Below are 20120 nucleotides of genomic sequence, written 5' to 3' on the forward strand. Positions count from 1 at the left end.
CTTCTGACCCTAGAAACTATGAAACTATGAAACTATGAAATGGCCAGATGCCCTGTGGGCAGCCAGGCTCCTCAGAAAGACCATTATTCAATTGCTCTACAGGAGTACGATGAGTCCCTCCAGCTGCAGGGCCCTTGTGAAGCTATGGTCAAAGGGAAGAAGATGCCCCATTGTCAAGTCTCTCCTGCAGGATCCAGCTTGTACTTATGGCCAGAGACATACTCTTGCTGCTGTTCTTGTGTTTATTATCAGGAGCAGCTGGAACTATTTGGCGTCCAGCTAGGTTAATGTGGGTGCCTGTTCCTGTTGGCCACCCCAAACCAACTGTCAGTTCCCCAGATCTACTTTATAAGACATGATAGTCACAATTAATTGAGGATTAGCTGCATGTCCTGTAGGGCTTAGCAGGCCTCCGGCCTGTCTCAGCTCATCTGTCTCAGGCTTTGCAGATTCACTTCCCCAAGTCATAGATGCTGGTCTCCTCAGGCCTCCACAGTCAGCCATAAAAGACTCCCCTCCTATTGTCAGCAAACCCCTGGTAGGAAGCAGGGAGATAGCTCAGTCTCAGTTACACCTGCCCTTTGAAAAGACTCCCTGGCCTGCTGGTTTGCATTCCCTTTGAAGCAGCTCCTGGGCTCAGGGAGTTGTAACTGTGTACATGCAGAGCCCATGAGCACTGTCCTTAGCAGTGGGAAGAGGAACGGTGAGGGGATGTGTTGTTTACACCTCATGGATTCTGTCACAGGGAGTTAACAAGAGCACAGTGCTACGTGGCCTCACAGTCAGGTAGTGGCTAAGCCTTTGTCAGGGAAATGGGGCTGGCAGGGTTGAGAGCAAGAAGAAGGTAATTAGAGATATCCAAGTGCTGAGAGCAGGTGCCAGGTTGGATCATGAGTCTGCGTTTAAAGGGCTGTGGATACACGCTGCATCTGTATCATTGGGAAGACCACAGGACAGGGAGCGCTGCATGGCTCGGCAGCTCAGTGGGCCATCCTCAGTCACAGGGAGCTGAGGGCCTTGGGTGGTGTTGGAGCGCCCATCTGTGCAGAGCAGCACGCTGGAGTCTGCCTCGCACTTGGTGGTGCGGCTGTAGTAGGGCTCCATCACATGTCGGAGCTCCAGGGGCATGTTGAGGGGCAGCACCTCAGCTTTGATAACGGCACCCAGATGAGCCTCAGTAGACGATGCCTGGAGGTTCTCTGACCGGCTCATCTTGATCAGCAGATCAATGGTTTTGTTCTCAGCCTCCAGAAGGCAACTTGGCATCCCGTCCCCATCTCCGGGTTCTCCAGCTGCTACGCACTTGTTGATAGCACCTTGGTCTTTGCTCTGGAGCTTTTCACCTCCTAGTCTAACATTATAGGCATCTTTCTTGGCCTGGTGGCCCTTCTCAGGCCCTTCTGAGGATCTTTTCACTGAGAGGTCCAAGGGGCCTTCATGGGGCTTGGTGGCTTTCTCTAGTGCCTGGTGGATGTGGTAGAGTTCCCTTCGGATTTTGACTAGCTGCTCTCTCAGGTGCTTTTGTCCAGGGGTGTCCTCTTTTGCCAGGTCAGAGAGTTTCTTCTCCACCTCCTGGTACTCCTCAAGGGTTTTTGACAGATCCCCAATGAGCAGGGTGGTAGCCTCAGGGTCTGTTGTGCTGGCTGAAGTCTCTTGCACTTTGCTTTGCTTACACGGGGTGTGATCCAAGGGGGTGATTGCTGGGGACACAAGTTCTGGGCCACTGGTTTTCTCCTGCTCTTCAGCTGGACGAGTGTGGAACTCCATATGCCAGCGGTCCAGGGACTTTGGGAGCTGGGCAGGGGTCATTCTCAAAGTGCTGGAAAGAGATAAAAATGAGACAAAATGGAAATGCCAGTAATGATTAGTTGGGGGACGGCACGTAAGCACTCAGAAATCTGCTATTGGATAACTCAGCCTGGGGCATGTCACTAATTCTGGATGTCATAATTGAGGCCCCTGGGGACCCCCTGCCTGTAAATGGGAAAGCAGGTGCTGTGCTTTGTATTGAACTAGTGCTGTCTGCATGTCTTGAGCATTACAGTCACTCAGCATGCCTCAACACCAGGGGTCCTCCCGGTTTTCCCTAATAAAAATCACAAGTTCTCTGATAAAAATCCTCAAAACCATTATTAAAATGAAAGCCCCTGGCCCCAGCGCTACTGGTGCCCCTCACTCCCTCCCATAGCCCCTTTGCCCTGATCATGCCCCTCACTCCCTGCACAGCCCATGGCCCTGTCTGTGCCCCTCATTCCTCCCCTACAGCCCCCCCCAATCCGGCTGGTGCCCCTTGCCTCCCTCCCACAGCTCCTGCTCCCCCCAGCCCTGCCAGAGAGGGACCCCAGCTGCCAGGGCTGAGGGGTCAGACACCTGGGTCCACAGCCCCCTGCCCCTGGCAGGAGGTGGCGGCTACTGCAGAAGAGCGGAGCCCAGCTACCACCGGCTCTGGCAGGGGTTGGCTCTCCACCGCTGCACACACTCCCAAAAGGGGAGAGGCAGAGAGTAGTGCAGGGTTGTGCCTTTTATTGTTGCTGTGTGTGCAGCGCAAGCCCATGGCTGCAGAGTTGCCAGGGAAGCGTGGAGTTCACAGTGGCAAGCAGCTTTCTTGTATGGCCCTACTCTACCCTGCAGTGCCAGATTGCACCCGCTAGGTTGTGGAGGCCCTAGGGAAGGGCAGAAGGGCAAGACCCCAAGCAGGCAGCCCACCCCACACACAGATCTTGGGAGCACAGGCTCCCCCCCGGGTCCCCTCCCTGGGACCATGCGCAGTGGGGGAAGCTGGCCTCATCTCCCCACCCACCGGACAAGCTGCCCACAGCCCCTCCCTCTCCCTGCTAGAGCCCTGCAGCCACACATTGTGGCCATTGGCCCCAAGCCACATGCACCACCTGGCTAGGCAGCATCCCCAGCCCTGGCCAACTCTGAGACCATGTGTATGTACATGCATAGGCCGCAGAAGGGAGGGGGGGCTAGTGGGGCCCAGACCCCCCAAATGCCAGGGCAGCCCAGCCGCAGGTTGCTGCAGCAGGGGGAGGGACATGCCGGGATCAGAGCCAGCCCAGCACAGCACACCAATAAGTTTCTTTTGAATGCTTGGGCTTGGGGGAGTTGGACAAAAACCCCCACAGTGCAGGAGGGAGCGGAGTAGGGGCAGGGACAAATCATTCTCCCCTGCCTCTGCCCTGCTCCTTGCTGCACTGTGGGAATTGCACCATGACCTGGCCTGGCCGGGGCCCCATTCACAGCGAATGGGGCCCTGGCTGGGCAGGATTGTGGGGCAATGGGAGCCCAGAGGCTCATCCAGGGGCGTGGGTGGGTGGCTCCTGCTGCTGTGCACACTGCGGGGGAGCCAGGGAAGGGGGGCACATCCCACTCCCTCCAGCTCTCCCATGCCATGCCATGCCCCTGGACGAGCCACTGGGCTCTGACTGCCTTATGACCTGGCCCAGATGGGGCCCCGTTCATGGTTAACAGGGTCCCCGCCAGGTCATGGGACAACTGGAGACTGTGGTTCTTCCAGAGCCGTGGCACAGGGTAGCCGGGGGGGGCATGGCCCCCAAACTTTCCACAGGGCAAGAGTGGGCTGCAGCTGCCCTCTGCCTGCTCCCCACCTCTGTGTGGAGACACAGAGCAGGCGGAGAGCAGGCAGAGCACAACTGTAGCCCACCCTTGCCCCATGCAAAGATTGGCTCCCTGGCACCACAGCTCTGGAGGAGCCACCAGACTTTTTCTGGGCTGGGGTGGGTGTGGGTATTCCCACTCCCCCAGCAGGCTCTGCCTGCCTGCAGGGAGCTTGTTCCAAAACTGCAAAATCCAGAGGTTCCTTTGCTAAAATGAGAAATCCACGATTTCCTCTGGTAAAGGGGAAATACGTATTTTACTCCGTTTTGCCATGGGAAATGGAAAACCTGGATCCTTGCTCAACACCATGGGTTGGTGCCCAGGAGTGCTGCTGTAGAGCTCATCTCACCTGCTTTCTCCTGCTTCACATGCACCAGCTCCCAAGCTGAAACAACATAGCCACTTAAAAAGCCACCCTGAGCACATGCCTAGCACCACTCTCAGGCTCACTCTCAGGCATGCTTATTGGGGTGTGATCAGGACTACTCTAAGGTAGACAATTGCTTCACTTCTGGTATTTGGCAGGTGTAGAATTGGAACAATTGGTAGGGGTGTGTCTCCTGGCAGCGCTCCCAGGGGTGGTACACAGGTGCTGTAGATATGTCTTGAGACACCAACCCTCTGGGTCTCCAGTGAGTGGAGTCATCTCAAGTGAAGCACTGAGTCAGATGCTTCAGGTCTGAGGAGAGGCAGGAGCTCAGTCAGACCCCTGTGACTCACCTTTTCCACTGGATTGTTTTAGATGGCTCCCTGCTCAGCACCATGACACACTAAATTGCCTTTTGGAGGTGCCTTTTTCTCCCCCATGGTTGTATAGAGATCCTAGGCCCTTAAACCTGACTTCTGTGACTAGGAGTTTGGTTTTCAGTGTGGTGAAGCCTACATGGAAGCAACTATAAGAATGATCTGGATCTGGCCCTAACTGAGTTGCTCAAGGCCTAACCCAGGGGTGGGCAATTATTTCGGGTGGAGGGCTGCTTACTGAGTTTTGGCAAGCCATCGAGGGCCACATGACAGGCAGCCAGGGGCAAATAAATATTAATTTTCTAAATTTTTTAGGGCCCCTGCGGGCTGGATAGAATGGCCTGGTGGGCCGCATCTGGCCTGTGGGCTGCATTTTGCCCACCCCTGGCCTAACTCTTTGGCAAAATCACCCTTTGAATGTTTGACAGGGTTAGAATGTGTTCATCAGCTAACTGTTGGCCTGTTTCTAATAGACCAATTCATAATCTCGTTGCCGACTACATGGCCTTGACAGTGTAGCAAAGACCCTTGTGAGACTATTTTAATGAGGAAAAGAAATAGCTGTAGGCAGGTATTTGGCACTTCTCCAGAGAGGGCTTTCCATACTGCTAAAGATTATGATTTTATCAGTGAGTTTCACAATATTTTATGGGGCTTTTTTTCTTAAAGCCTCAGCTTGTGGAGTCTTGGGATTGGGTGAGGAATTCAGCTTTCAGTAAAAAGAAATAAATTCTAGCCCTGGACTCAGAAACCAGAAGGCAAATTATGATTAAAAAAATCCTATGATTTTAATCCAATATCATTTTGGGAGCCTACCTCACGATTTTGGAATGCTTCAGGTTAGCATTACCGTACAGTAAAAACATTGAGTAGTCTTTAGCTCTTTTCTCCAGATGGGAAACCAAGGCCCAGGGAGGTAAAGTGACTGGCCAAAAGCTAAAAGTTAAGGGCTTGGTTTTCCAAAATACACCCATCATGTGAGCTTCTAGTGCCCAGTAAGCCCTAGCTCCAGGTCACTGGCAAAGCTGTGAGTTCTTAATGCTTACGTGTATACTCAAGCAACTATATTGATTCTCTTCCTCACAAGAGTCCTAGTCCTTGCTTATAGTAAATACTGGCTAGAGGTCAAATTCCAGGCTCAAGTTTTGACTCAGAATGCACTCAGGCAAAGTCCCATTAAAGTTAATAAGAGCTGTTAGCTTTGGCAGAGCTTTGTCTGTTAGCTTTGTTTTTAACTTTTGTTAGCGTTGGCTGTTAGCTTTCATCTCGGGCTGCTAATTTCTTAATGGCAGCTGTAAACCTTGGGCTTTCACTAGGATTAACGGACTTTTAAGAATAGGAACAAAGCTTCAGTGCCGCAAGGAAACACTGAGAAGCAGGTGGGTGTAATAAAGACCAGGACAGCAGTATGAACCCAGCAAATACCCTCTTTGATTGTTAATAGAGTGTCTATGGAAATAGCACCTGTCTGCAGAGATACCATATAAATTTCCTACCTGGATTGATAGCCTAGTTTTCCAGGAATCAGAGGGTCAGGTGGCATAAAATCAAGCCCACTCCCAATGAACTTCCTCTTCAGAGAGCTGACTGGAGCACCAGCATTCTCCAGGCAAGTGACCACTGGTAACTCTGCCTTCCTGCTGCCGTTGGGGAGAAAGACACCATCCTTTATCCCCACAAGATTCTGGTAGACATCGGGTGCTGGCTTTTTGCGCAAGCTGTTGATGCCCAAAGCTGGATTGCTTTCTTTTTCTTGGGGCAACCATTTCTCCTCTTCTTCCTCTCGGATGCCTTTCACCCAAGGAAAATTGGTCTTCAGCACTGGCACCTTCAGCAGTCCTGCTTTCTGGGGTTCACTGGCAGTTTGGGGTTGGGGAGGAGCTGGCATAGCTGACCCTGCTGGCTGCTGGGCCTCTGCTTTGCCTGCAGCTGTCTTGCTTTCAGTGGAGCCAAAGGTATGTTCAAAGAGCAAGGGGTAGTAGAACCGGGGCAGGAAGGCTGATCTCTCAGGGTGCTGGAGGGGCTGGAAGTGAGTGGAATGTGGGTGCATCAGCTGAGCAGTGGAGGCTAGGAAGGGCAGCTGAGTGAGGTGGGGGTGGGCTGTGGCACTGTTGGTCATGGTGGGACCTAGATAGGAAAAGAGGCTGGGGTTCAGTGGGTAGTTAATGCCCAGCAGTGAGAGGTTCAGGCCATGAGGTTCATGGTAATCACCATAGGCTGGAGGGGGATAGCAGGGGATGATGTTACCTTCAGTACAAGGTGGGGAGACATCATTGGTACCTCTTCTTTGCCCATTAGCAACCAGCTTCCACTGCTCCATGAGAATCCCACTGCTCCCCAGGCATTTCTTTGGCACCTTGCAATGCTTTGGTTTGGCTTCTAAGTCTGGATAAGGAGTTTCCTTGCCCTTCATCATGTGGTTCTTCAGTGAGAAGACATCTGTGATGATGAAATCAGGCTCAACCTCTTTGCAAGGCTTGTCCCTCTTGTTCTTGAATCCAAAAACCAGGGTGTTCACCTCTGGTTCAGAAGGATCACCTGTCTCCTCCTTTGCTTTCTCCTTCTTCTCAGCTGAATCCATCTCCCTCAGCAGCCCAGTCATGTCTTCCTCCTCCTCTTGGAAATGGCTGGCTTCTTCATTGTTCTCTTCTGAGGGCAGGACTTCAGCTTCTGGTGCTGGCTGGTCACCCTCACCATCTCCATCTGCAGCTTGCTTCGGATTAGCCATCACTCCCGCTGCAGCTGAAGAGTCGCAGGCCTCTTGCTCATCCCTCCTCCCATGGAGCCGAGATGTCTCTGTGGCCTGCAGGAGGCGAAGCTCGGGGTGCAGCAAGTTTCCTTTTTTGTAGGGCCAGTCAGACTCGATAAGCAGTGAGAGTGAGTTCTTACACAGACTGTACTTCATGTGGTTATAGAGATGGGACTTCTCCATGCAGGTGAAAGGGCACTGGAAGCACTTGTAGTTGTAGGGCTTTCCCCATGGCCTTGGGATGTAATGCGGTTTTTTAGGCTTACGTTCCTTGTGCTTGTAGACTGAAGTCAACTTGCAGCTCACTTCATCCTTTGACATGACTGCTGGGATGGCTGTTCCTCCAACACGTTTTTTGTAGGACACAACAGAATTGTTTGCAGATGCTAATGGTCCCACACCTCGCCTGGAATTGTTGTAGCCCCTGAAACAAGACAACACAGCAAAAGTCAGATCCTGACTACACCTTCAGCCTTCTTCAGAAGAGAGGTTCTGCTCTAGAGAGCTTAGGGTTCTCTAAGCTCTGTGTGTGCCAGGTCATTCCCATTTGCTGTCAACAAGCTGAACTGCAGCAGAAAATACTTTGTGCTAAACTCTGGTGTGGGTGTAGGCAGGAGATTATATCACCAAGGTCACCATGTAAAAATGCAAACATATCCCTGATCTCCATTAGTAAAGGCTGCATTGGGCTGGGGTATAAGTTTGACTTGAATGAAATACAAAATGAATGCCAACTCTTGAGCTAAGCATAGATCATTGACACTTTGCATGAATTCAAGGCACAGCGTGCTAAGTCATAGAATGGTAATACATACTATATGCATGCCTGAAAGTAATACACACTCACATGCAAGTCAGCAGTTAGAAGGGCAGCTATCCAACTGGCAGGCACTGGGACAGTTTTGTAGATATAAATGTACAGATCATTTTAGGAAATATTAGCCTTTTAGATTAATTTTCTGGTTTGAATTTCAATCTTACTGAAGCCCACTGGGAATATACACAGGAGAACACAGCTCCCTAGAGTCCTTGATTACAAAGTTATTTTTGTGCAGGCCAAAACTTTAAAACTTTCAAGTGACTCTGCCTTTGTACCTTACAGACATGGGTTTCTCCGCTAAGACTGGCAGTGATGAGGCCAAGCAGAGCCAGCTATAGACTTCTGACATTAATGCTGTAAGGTGTTAAGTAGGTAGAGATCCATTGGGTGAGAGCAGGAGTAAAGACACCAACTTATTTCACAGGGGCTATTGGACTATGATGAACAATAGCAGCTTACACTCCCTCCTGACCTAGCTTGGAGGCAAATTTACAAACCTGGCCTAAATTTGAAAGAAAGACTAGCTGACTGAAAGGGGCTTGCTGAGCACCTACCCTTTGAAGAACAGGCCTTTGGTGGGGTTTCAAAAAAATGAATTCCTAAATCCCTGGTCACCGATTAATATGTAGGCATTGGAGGCAGAAGATTCTGCATGTCTTATTGCAGGCCCTAAGCCACCAAGCACCAGCCTCTACCCCGTCCCTTTTGGAGGTCCCAGGCAGCATTTTTTGTTTCCATTGATAGATAGGAAAACCCTTGAAGTGGCTGTGGGGAAAATCACTTTTTCTGCAGCATCAAGACACAGGAAACAAGGACTCATTTAAAAATGGATCTAGTTAATTTTTGAGGACCTGATCCTCTCCTTGGCTTCAAACAAGAGGCTCCCACTGAAGTGAACAGGACCTGCCCATGTATATCGGAGGGCAGATTTGACCACAAGGTTGTGTGGAGAGAGGCAGAACCCTCCCAGCAGGAGCAGCTGCATTTCTAGCGGCAACCACAGCCCTTGGGATCCAACAGGCTCTCAGAGTCTGTTTGGCATTAACTTAGAGAAGCCTTCATGCAGGCTGCCACGGTGTCAGCTCTGCAAATGGGAGTGAACAGCCCCGGGAGGGAGGCCAGGGATCTTGGAAGCAGCATCTCCAGGTTGCTGTTCTCTCTGCCGCAGACGTGGGCAGCCGGAGCCATTAGGAGAAGCAATCTGCTTGGCTCCTGTTGGCTGCAGCTTCAGGTGCCCTCCAGGGGGAATGGGAAAAGATTTTGCGAGAGGAGAAAGAAAAACCCTTCAAACAAAGTAGCACTTGTATTTTCTGCCTTACCAACACTCTCCACTCCTGATAGGACACACACTTTGCCCTGCACAGGACAAACTGTCATATCTGGGCCTGCTTCTAATAAAGATCTGCTGAGCAGTACCAGAAAGCTGAGGGGCCTTAAAGGGACTTGTTTTTCAGTGAGTTCTCAGCACCCTCCCTCTGAAAATCAGGCCCTTTTATGTGTTATCTTGGGGGAGCTGTACCTCATAGTAACACCACTTCCAGTGTGTTTTCTGGGTTCCTTCTTCATGTTTTCAAGTGTTGAGGATAAATCAAGCTAAACCTTTCAGAATCCTAATAATGGCTATTTAGCAATAATGGTTTTCACTACCATAACACCTGTGACCTTTCAGTACATGTGGGTGATCTAATTCCCATTTTACTGCTGAGGAAACAGAGGGGTAGAGTGGTCCCAAAGCACTTCACAGAGGAAGGGAGGTACCCTTGTTCCTGTGATGTAGATGGGGAAGCTGAGGCACAGAGAGGCTCCAGTTCATGCAGTGGGAGAGGAATCAAGAACAGAGTGACAACCTGCTGAGTGTTTGATCGGGGCTCTGTGACATGGTAGCAGGGGACTGTACTCAGTGTCCCAGGAGGCCCCTTCCCAGCCATATTCCTAATCCACCAAGGTGGTTCATTCCTCTGCTCTGTCTGTTTTACATTTCTAGCCTGTGTCTTCAGGACTGTGTCTCTGGAGACATAGCATGGATTCTGCCCCATCTTTTCTACTGACTCACTCTAACTATAGGTCATACTGTCTCCAGGTGTAGTGAGTGTCTTTAAGTGCAGACAGAAGTGACAGTTTTTGCCCAATATGGCCCCTGAAAGCACCCTAGAGATGTGACCTAACACAAGTGCATGGCTGCAGAGCATTTTAAAAGGGCCCAATCCCATGACAATCTGAACCGTCATGTAATGAGGGTTCAGATGAAGGCACTCCAAAGTGGAGTGCCTTCATTATCTTGTATCTACATGCACTGGGAGGAGGGTTGGACTGATGCAGGCCAACCCTGCTCCCAGGGCTGTTTTCAGAATGGGAGGGGGGAAACCGTTAGCTGTTGGGCCAGGAGGGTGGGGGATTGAGCTCCAGTTTGGAGCTGATCCAGGGAGAAAGGCTGCAAGTCTGCACATAGGTGGAAGGGGAAAAAATTATTTGGGGGGCTGAGTGCATGCCTGCACATGCACCCCCACTCCCCAGCAGGTAAGTCTGTGGGGGAAGGGGAAGGGGAAGGGGAAAGGGCCATGGGGCGGGGTGGGGGGATGCAAATTGAGACCCCAGCAGTGAGGGAGGGAGCAGGGCACAGGCAAGAGCAGGGGCTAGGGTGAGTGGGGCCCTGGCCAGGCTGGGTGGTGGGACAAGCAGAGGCCTGAGGGGCACATGCCCCACCAATCTGTGCGTGGGGTGGAGGCAGCTGCAGCTGTGCATTGGGCTTTGAGCCCCGCTGCCCCGAGAGCCATGGGATACCAAGTGCATCCTGCCACCGGGTGGGCAGGGGGCGCAGCACAGCCCAGTGGCAGCAGGGTTGTGGCATCAGCCACTCCAAGGCAGCTGCAACAGGAAGCAAAGCACAGAGTGTGTGTGGGGGGGTACATGTCCCCTGGGCCTCCACTTGTCCCACCACCTGGCCCAGTTGGGGCACCACGCACCACAACACCTGCTCCTGCCTGTGTCCTGTTCCCTCCCTCACTGCTGGGGCCTCTTTCTGCTCCCCCCCACCATGGCAGGGGGGCAGACCTGATGATCTGTTTAGATCCCTTCTGACCCTAAGCACTATGATGATACTATGGTGGCAGTGAGAGAGGGAATGGGGCTGGGGCAGGCCCTGCACAGCTGGGGCAGGGCGGAGGACGAAGCCATGGGTGGCTTGTTCGGGGGGGGCCCAGCACAGGAAGGGGGTGGCAGCTCCTACCACTGCACACACCCCAGGAGGGCATGGGGGGCATGTGCCCTGGTTCTGTGTGTGGGGTGAGGACGGGCTGCCAGTGGTGGGATGTATATGGCGTCAGACTTGCACAGCTCTTGAAGCAGTGGCAGTGAGGCACAGAGGCAGAACAGAGCCCAGCCCATAGCAGCAGTCTACCCTTGCCCTGTGCACAGATCGGGGGAGGTCATGTACCCCCCCCATTTGCCCCACAGTGAGTGCAGTGGTGGGAGCCCCCCCCTGCACCCTTGGATGCACCATGGGGCTCCAATTGTCCCACTGTAACCTGGCCCAACCAGGGCCCCATTCACCCCTGCCCCACTCCTTTTCTCATTGTGGGGGTCTTAATCTGCCCCCCAACAAGCACCTTCCCCTTCACAAAGAAAGCAAACTGAAACTTACCTGCCTTGCTGGGTAGTCACACACTGGGACTGTGATCCTGGCTGCATAGGTATCTTGAGTATGCATGCCTCTCCCTTCCCCTTCCCCTCCCCCCAACTACTGCTGCAGCCTGTGGCTGGGCTGCCCTGCGGCCATACCTGCTGCCCTGCATTTGGGGGAGCTGAGCCCTAGTAGCCCCCACCTGCTTCTGCTGCCTGTGTCTCTACAGCCTCTTCCCCTAGCTCTGCCCCGCCTCCCCTCTCCCGACCCCTGGTGCTGTCTCAGGATGGAAGGGGAGAAGACAGGGGAGGAAGATCTGTTCTGGGGTTTCCCCAGCCATGCTAGGGAGGGGGGCACGGATTGGAACCCCTGCACCTTGGGGCTTGCAATCCACCTGAATGACCAATCCACCCCCAGAATGACCTCCCTCTTGCCCCATTCCCTCCTCCCATTCTGAAAACAGTGCCGGGAACAGAGTTGGCCTGCATCAGTCCAGCTCTGCTCCCAATGCATGCAAATACAAGATAATGAAGGCACTGAACCCATTACATGAGGGTTCAGATTGTCACAGGACTGGGCTCTTTAAAGCACTTTGCAGCCATGCACTTGTGTTAGGTCATGGCTCTTGGGTGCTTTCAGGGGCCAGATTGGGCAAAAACTGTCACTTCTGTCTGCGCCTAAAGACACTACACCTGGAGACAGTATGACCTATTGTTAGAGTGAGTCAGTAGAAAAGATAGGGCAGATTTCATGCTATCTCTCCAGAGACACAGTCCTGAAGACACAGGTTGGAAATGTAAATGGCTGTTGGGTTGGGAGAATCGGTTTAACTCATGGTGCTTTCTGTAAAGTGCCATGACTTAGGCCAGGGATCTGCACTTCTATCTGCACCTTTTGTTTCATAAGTTATTCACTTTTTGCTGCCTGCTTGTGACCTAAAGTCAACTTACTCCCCTTGGGACATGACAGCCATTTTCACAGGGAACCAGACATGGCAGCTCTGAGGATCACAGCTTCAGATAGAAAACAAGCAGATGGACTTTGAGCAAAGTAAGCCCCTGATGTCACTGCTGCCTTCAAGTTTATTAATCACTTAAAAAACTGGAAACCAAGTGCAATATTTCATATGGCCTGGTCTGTTTGTTTTTTGACCTTTCACTTCACCAAAACTTTTTCATTTGAGGTCATCTTGGAATGATTTGATTACCCAATACTGCAAATAATCTGATACCAGTGGTCTGCACTGCTCTGAGCAGGACTGGCTAGCTCAGCTGTTCTGGCCTACAGAGAGAGGGGATGGAGCTGTGCTTTCCTCCATTCCCTGTCCACATCCTGTCCCTCCCCTGCTCCAGCACACACAACCTGGTTACTCCTACATACTCAGGCCCAAGGTCCAGGAAGTACCAGAGAAGGGTCTGGAAATAATCTAGTCCAGATCTGACTGTAGCAGGACCTGGCCCAGGGGTGGCCCTGATGCCCATGCAACTCCTGGCCCCTGACTCCAGCTCCTCAGGGTTCCCTCCTTTTATACCTCACCTGCTATGTCTTGATATAACTTATATGACTCAGAAGGCTGCCCCTCTAGCTCCGGCTCCTCAGGGAGTTACTTATTGGGCTCAAAAGGCTTCCCCCAGGGTCCAAGAGTGAGCCTGGTCCAGCTCAGTCTTGTCCCTTGGGCACTAAGTTGTGGCCCTTTTGGCCCTATTAGTGCCTCACCAGTCACATTTTAGACTGTATTTGTGGCCTGTCTTCCCCTGTAGCCATGTCTGTGCCTTGTACGTGTTACTTTGAGTTTTTTCACTGGGCCCTCTGGCTTGTCTGTCAACCAATCCACTCAGCCTGTTGAGGTCTTGGCCCTGGCAAGGCTCTCACTTCTCTGGCCCTAGTTTACCTTTTGCCTCTCTTGGGCTTTCAACCTTTCCCCCTAGGCTTTAGCCCTCTTGGCTTAAGTCTGCAATGGCTTCAGACCCTCCTTTGCTTTAGCTTTCCTGCCATGGCCTTAGCCCTCCCATCTTTCACCTACCTCCTCTGCACTAGCCTTAGGCCCTCTGGGTCTCTGACCCTAGCCCAGGCTGCTTTCTCTGGCTTTAGCAATCCCAGCTTGGCTCAACTCATCTGCACCAACTCTCAGCCCTCTGGGTTCCTGACTCCAGGTGTTCCTGACCTCACCAGGCACCATCCATACCTCCATCCTCCTCTACAGCCACAATCTGGCCCTCTGGTCTCAAACCTCATCTCAGCATAAATACCAGCAAACTGCTGCACAACTAAAATCCATTCTGGGCCACTGCCTCCCTGCATGCCATCTCGCTCTTGAGTTCCTCTCCCTGCTACATGCAGGGCCAGGCTGCCTGCTTGGTCTCAGGTACTGGGCTTATATGCGACAACCCCCCACCCCTTCCTGTCACATGGCTCCCAGCCACACACATGGTTTCCACTCGGGCCTGATGGCCAGCCTCCCCTCCTCTGGTGCAGCTTCACTCAGCTGTTTGCAGCTTTTCCTCTGCGCTGCCTGCCCCTGCAGCTAGCTCCAAAACAATCACTCCCCTGGTGGTAGGTAACTCCTACCCTTGCTGTCTCAGGTTCTAGACACTGGCCTTTGCCCACACAGCAAACTTGGCCTGCCACCTCACCATGCTCTCCCCTTGAAGTAACAGGTGCCTTTGTTACAATGACCTAATACATTATTGAGTTGGGGTGGCCAACCTAGGGCATGAGTGCCACAAGTGGCATGGGAAACCTGTGTGTGGCATGCAGCAGACTGGGGAGGGGACAGGCAGGACAGCAGCAGACAGGGCAGGAAGCAGATAAAGCAGCAAATTGGGCAGGGAGAATGGAAGGAAACTGCAGATCAGGTAGGGAGCTGAGAGCAGAAAGCAGAGCAACAGTCTGGGCAGGGGTAGGGGGTCAGAGTGGCACTAAGGAGGGTGCAGAGTTAATTTGTGGCACACCTGCCCAGAAGGCTGGCCACACCTGGACTCCGTAATGTATTAGGTCATTGTAACAGGGAGCCAAAATCTCCTGTTACTTTAAGGGAAGAGCGTGGCAGTATTGGCCTCCATTGATCTAGTCTACATCCCTGGTACCACTACAGTTCACTGGGGCTTTGTTCAAGATTGTAGGTGTTTGTTCAAGAAACAATGTTAAGTCTTCCAAGTTATGAGGTTTCCTTCAAATTCCTCTCACAATAGTGTCTTATCTGAATAATTTCATGCACAACCCCAGTCACAGGTGCAACATAGGAACCTGAAGAGAGCATTGCTGAAGCTTGGATTTCCCCCCAAATTTCACACCTCCTGTACAGTTTGCTGTACAAATTTACAGTTTGCTTTACTTATAATGTGTCCCTGAGCTGGAAAGGGACAGTGGATCTAGCTTAACAAGGACATGTTGTCAGAGAAGAAATCCAGCTTAGAGATTTCCTCTTCCCATCATTCTCTGTGCCCACCAGCCTTAATGAAAATGGATTTCCTTATAACTCATTCCCTGCAGGTGAGCTGATGACCTGCTCCCACTGTATCCCAAGCAGGGCTCAGCACTGAAGCTCTGATCTGGGGAAGTACTGAAGAACATATTTAACTTTAAGCACATATTTAAGAGGTCAAGCAGAAGAAGTTCCTATGCAGTGCTGAGCAGAGCCCTGTGCTTTTGGTAAAAATGAGAAGGTTGGAGTCTCAGGCATAGAATGGGAAAGGATCTGGAGCACTAGACCCAAGTATTCCATCCACTCCCCTTTGCCTTCCTCCTCCACCTGTCTGACCAGCTAAGGTCATCCCAGATCTCACAGGTGGTTGGAGAAACACCTGCACTGTGGAGATATAACTTGGCTTTGCAAATCTGCAGCCCCCCCCCAGAAGGCAGGCATGGCCAAGGGTAATGTATCTCACTCTTGCTGGCATTCCACTGGGAATGATACTAGGATGCACATGTGCTATTACATCTCCCAGCATGAAGTGATGACCCTTGCTGTAAGCACAGGTTGAATCATGGAAAGACTGGGGCTCTGGGACCCAGGCTAAGCTAGAGCAGCATGCCAATGAGCGATGAATGTGGTGGACTCTAAATTGTCCTGCTAATAACAAGTACTTGAGGTTGTTTTTCTTTCTGAGTATGGGATGGGTAGGAGTGAACCCATGGCTCCACCCCCAGCTCATCCCTTTCAGGTGGGATTTCAGCTTTTCAGACATTCAAATCCTGGACAAACTCTTAGCCTGTCCACATGGACTGGAGCCTGGAGGAGAGGAGAGGCAGAGAGGATAAGGCATTGGGGGGTGTCTCAGGCTGGATGCAGCAAGAGGAATTGACCACACCGATGGTCAAAGAGAATGATCATGTTAGTGGACTCCTCACCTCACTCTAGCCATTGTCCCTGCCACCACACATATCATGCTAACCACTATTGTCTCATAGGTTCCTTATACTCCACTGCTAGGTTTGCATGCATCTGCTGTCTCTTATCTTAGATTAGGTCTTAAACTTTTTGGGACAGGGACTTTTTTCTGGACCATCATTTCATTCTCTGTATATACAGCACTTAGCACAATGGGGTTTTGGTCTACACCTGGGGTTCTACATTACAAATAAATAATAAAAATGATAGGCATCAATGCCGTGGGCATGCAGGAATACAATTATTATTCAAGAAGAACAGCTTTTCAGTGCCTGAAAAGATGTAGAGTGAATTGTGTATGGCCGTTTTAATTGGATGAATTAAGATACTAAATTATATTGGAGTGGCCACAGGTTCCCAAGCTGAAAGCTAAACTAGATTGCAGATAGAGATAAGGTGAGTTTTGATTCCAGGAGGCTGCATATTCAAAGCCTGCCATTTAACATGTGAGTGCAGCCATTAGCTAAATTTGGCATCAGATCTGCCTCTGCACATCCAAGAGTGAAGGCAAAAAATTACCACTTACTACTAGTGAAAAAAACCCAAATTAAACCAACCTTCAAATGTACCCAGCTACACTGATTGCTGGAAGGGCCGTGCCTTTAATGGGAGGTCAGGTTCCTTGTGACTCTGGCTGCAGTACATATTGTCAGCAGAACATGCTGATCGTAATCACAGCCTTGTTTGTCACAGGTAAAGACGCTTGGTGCTTTATTGCTTTCAGCGCTACAAGAGGAAATGTTAAGTAGCCCTATTGATTTCAGTGGGGTTATTCCCTGATCACACTTGGAAACAGGGGGTAGTGTGTGTGTGTGTGTGTGTGTGTGTGTGTGTGTGTGTGTGTGTGTTAGACAAAACTCCACCATCAATGATGCTGCTGAAGGACAGTTTTTTTGGAGTATATAGATTTAGGCTTTCAGCTCCTATGGGTTGGAAGCCCAGCATACATGTGCACGGCACTGGGCCCTGTCTTCCTTTCCCTTCCCCCTGCTTAAATGCCAGTGTCACTTCAATGGCATTGACTAGAACTACTGATTTACTTTGGTGTCTTTGAGCCCAGACTTCGAGGCCATCTGTGCCTCCACATGAACACATCTCTCCTATTCCCATACTCCCACCCACCAAAAAACCCTTGAGATAGATTTGTCCTGTTTTAGGGCAAGAGAAGCTGAAGAAAGTGCTGCCCAAGCTGGAAGCCAGGCGCCTCAGCCCTGCTGGGACACACGCAGAGTGTTTGCAGGTCAGTTGCACAAACATTTGCTGTTTATATGCCAGAGGCAGATGAAAATATTTGCTTGAAGAGTGGAACTGGTTGTTCCATTTCTGCACACTTGATTCCTCCTCCTCCTTCCTTCCTCCCTCAATATTCCCTTTCCTTCTCATACCCATGTGATGGGGCAAATGCAGGGGACCTGGGACAGTGGGACAAGTATGGGCTAAAAGGCTCTGCAGACCACAGGCATACGTAGCATGGCCCTCTTTGATCTTGCCCTTGTATATCCCACATCAAGGCTGTAGAAAGAGACTGCAAAAAGGGGAAATGTACAGAGAAAAGAAAAAAGGGGGAAGAGAAAGGGTGAGAAATAAATATGGGCCAGAGAAGGAAAAAAAAACCCACTGTTGGAGAGTGTCTTTCTATTGACATGGGTGGAACATGGATGGGATCCACGGAGAAGAGACAGGTGTTCATGCTCCTGGTTCCCAAGCCATTCTTTTTCTAGCAGATCTTTGTGGTCTGCTGAGTTTCTCTACCTGTCACAACACATTATTTCCACCAGGCTGTCAGAGGAAGCATTATGGGGATGTGCCTTGGGGGCAGGAATGCAGTGGGGACTTTCCACCTGTGTCTGGGATTTACAGCATCCCTCCACCCTTCCTTAGAAGCAGCTCCGAGAAGGGAGTGAAGAAGAAGCCAAGGGGTCAGGTCATGGGGAGGGAATGTAGCAGGAAGGAAAGAAGAGGGAGAGAGAAAGAACGGAGGAGGAGAGAGGCAAAGGAAGAAGGAATGAAACAGGAAGGCTAAAAGGGGACAGTGGAAAGACAGTGAAGGAGAGATCTACAGAGGTCCACTTTAAGGCACTATTAGGCAGTTTAAAGTCCATTTATATTGCAAGGGCCAGCCTTGTCCCCCAGCGTGTGAGCAGGTACTCACATGGGTGAGTGTGAGTACCTGTTCACCCCATGTAGTCAGTGGGATTGTGTGAGTGCAACTGCTAATGGGCACTAGGAAAGGGCCCAAAATCTGACCCTTGGAGATGTTCCTTTTGCTTCCTATCTCCTCCAGGTTTTGTTTCCATCAACTCTCCCTTCCCCTACTTAGCCCAGAGTTAGCAGTGTAGGATCACAAAGAGGTAACTTAATTCTTGCAAACAGGAGCCAGGAGCCTTCAAGAACCGTGACATTTTAATTAGTTCTGTGGTTGCTGGGCACAGGACTGGATCCAGTGCATAGATCAACATTTTTTAAGAAGTGCAGTGTGCCCTCAGCCCCTGCTCAATTCAACAGGAGCTGAGGGTGTTTAACATGGGACAAGATTAGGCCCTAAAATTTAATAAGGCATCTACAAAGCCCCCTCTAACCACCTTCTGGAAGTGCCAGGCAATTGGCCAATGTCTATGGATGCCCTAAAAGCATAATAGCAATAGCAAACATCTCAGTTGTCTGAGAAATATAAAACAATTTGATGCAGTGTCCAATGATCCTCTGTAGCCACAAACCTACTGTCTTCCAGAGGCAACAGACTTTAATGAACACAACACTGGAGCTTGGCTTATCAGGAGACCTAGGCTAGTTCCTGCCACTGGGAGATCCTTATTTTACAGTGCCAAATCAGCGGTCTTAGGGCTGGCATTGGGAGATAAGAATCTCCCAGCTCTGGCCCCACGACGGCGGAGCTGGTGCTAGAATATAGCACCAGCCCTGCAACTGCAGCACCGATGCTGGGAGATAAGGTTCTCCCAGCCCCCCACTCCCCAATCCCTATGGCTAAATGGAGGGAGATAAGGATCTCTCAGTCCCTGATCGCAATCTCGAAGCAGTGGGCTTTGACTTCCCTGCTGCTGGGGCAGGGGGACATAGTCCCTGCCTGGGCTCTGGTGGCGGAGCCCACCCCAGCAGCAGGCAGCTACCAGGGACAGGGAGCAATCTCTCACTCCCTGATGGCTGGCTGACCAGGAGCAGATTTGTTCATGCAGCTGACTGGGGTCATCTAACCCCAGCGCTCTACATGAGCATCTACATGAGGAGATGTAGTTGTCTACACGTGTACACGCTTACTGCACAGTAAACCTCACTAGTGAGTAAATTTGCTACTTGCATTTGCAGGTAGTAAATTTACTCACAATTAGTGAGGTTTATTGTGCAGTGAGCATGTACACATGTAGATGCATATGCTTACTGCTCAGTAAATTATGCTACTTCACAGTAAAGCATTTCATGTAGATGCACCCACTGACACACTTCTTGTGTGACTTTGGATATGTCACAGCCCTTTGTACCTCAGTTTCCCCACCTGCAAAAATGACGGAATGTTATGAATGCAGGTATTGTGAGGCCAGATCAGTTAATCTTAGTAAAGTACTATGTATTATTATGTTCCATGCAAAAAATCCACTTTAAAATGTAGTTGATTAAGTTGATGAGGCAAGGATTCAAAAAGTTTGGAAATCCCAGAGTTAAAATTATCTGACCTACCTTAATTCAACCCCTTTTGCACATGTATTAGACCCAGTTTTCAATTACATGGTCACATATTAGTTTTCCCACCCACTCCCCTATTCAGCACTCGGGATGAACAGGGGTATATAGTGAAGGAGACTGTTGGCTGTAGGACCTCTGCCTCATTCATTGTCAAATCTTTTCAATGAGACAAGGGATACAAAAAAGGATGATTATGTGAGTAGGGCTGGTTGGGAAATGGGGCGGAGGAGGGTGTGTTTCATAAAAAAGATAAATTGCAATAGCAAACAAATGAAAATGTTTCCATGGCAAGTGTAAGCTTTTCAATGAAAAATCAAAACTTGAATTTCCAGTCAAAACTCCATATGAATCAAATACTTTTGGCTGCAAACAGAATATTTTCTACTGAGAAACATCACTATGGGGTGTTATGGGACTGCTAGCCTCAATCCCTCATACCTTCATTCACAGCTATGAGCTGTGCTCCCTGACTGGACAT

At 50.6% G+C, this 20120-nt stretch overlaps 1 protein-coding gene across 1 annotated transcript; it reads right to left on the minus strand.

Annotated features, from left to right (window-relative positions):
- Window positions 1–42: 42 nt before the first annotated feature.
- PRR35 (proline rich 35) lies at window positions 43–7616 on the minus strand. The gene is made up of 2 exons (XM_019507681.1): window positions 5862–7616; window positions 43–1819 (listed from the first exon to the last, which is right to left on the minus strand). Exons 1-2 carry the CDS (start codon window positions 7433–7435, stop codon window positions 889–891), a joined length of 2505 nt encoding a protein of 834 aa, XP_019363226.1. The 5' UTR covers window positions 7436–7616; the 3' UTR covers window positions 43–888.
- Window positions 7617–20120: the final 12504 nt, after the last annotated feature.

Source organism: Gavialis gangeticus, unplaced genomic scaffold (assembly GCF_001723915.1).
Source record: "Gavialis gangeticus isolate Ggan-Ray unplaced genomic scaffold, GavGan_comp1, whole genome shotgun sequence".
Taxonomy (NCBI): domain Eukaryota; kingdom Metazoa; phylum Chordata; order Crocodylia; family Gavialidae; genus Gavialis; species Gavialis gangeticus.

Bases quoted from the DNA above. Each gene is read 5' to 3' on its own strand.
- PRR35 (XM_019507681.1), bottom strand. From the start codon at position 7,435: ATGTCAAAGGATGAAGTGAGCTGCAAGTTGACTTCAGTCTACAAGCAC. The intron at 1,820-5,861 runs GTAGGAAATTTA...ATCTCTTTCCAG, and splicing joins AAACTAGGCTATCAATCCAG to CACTTTGAGAATGACCCCTG.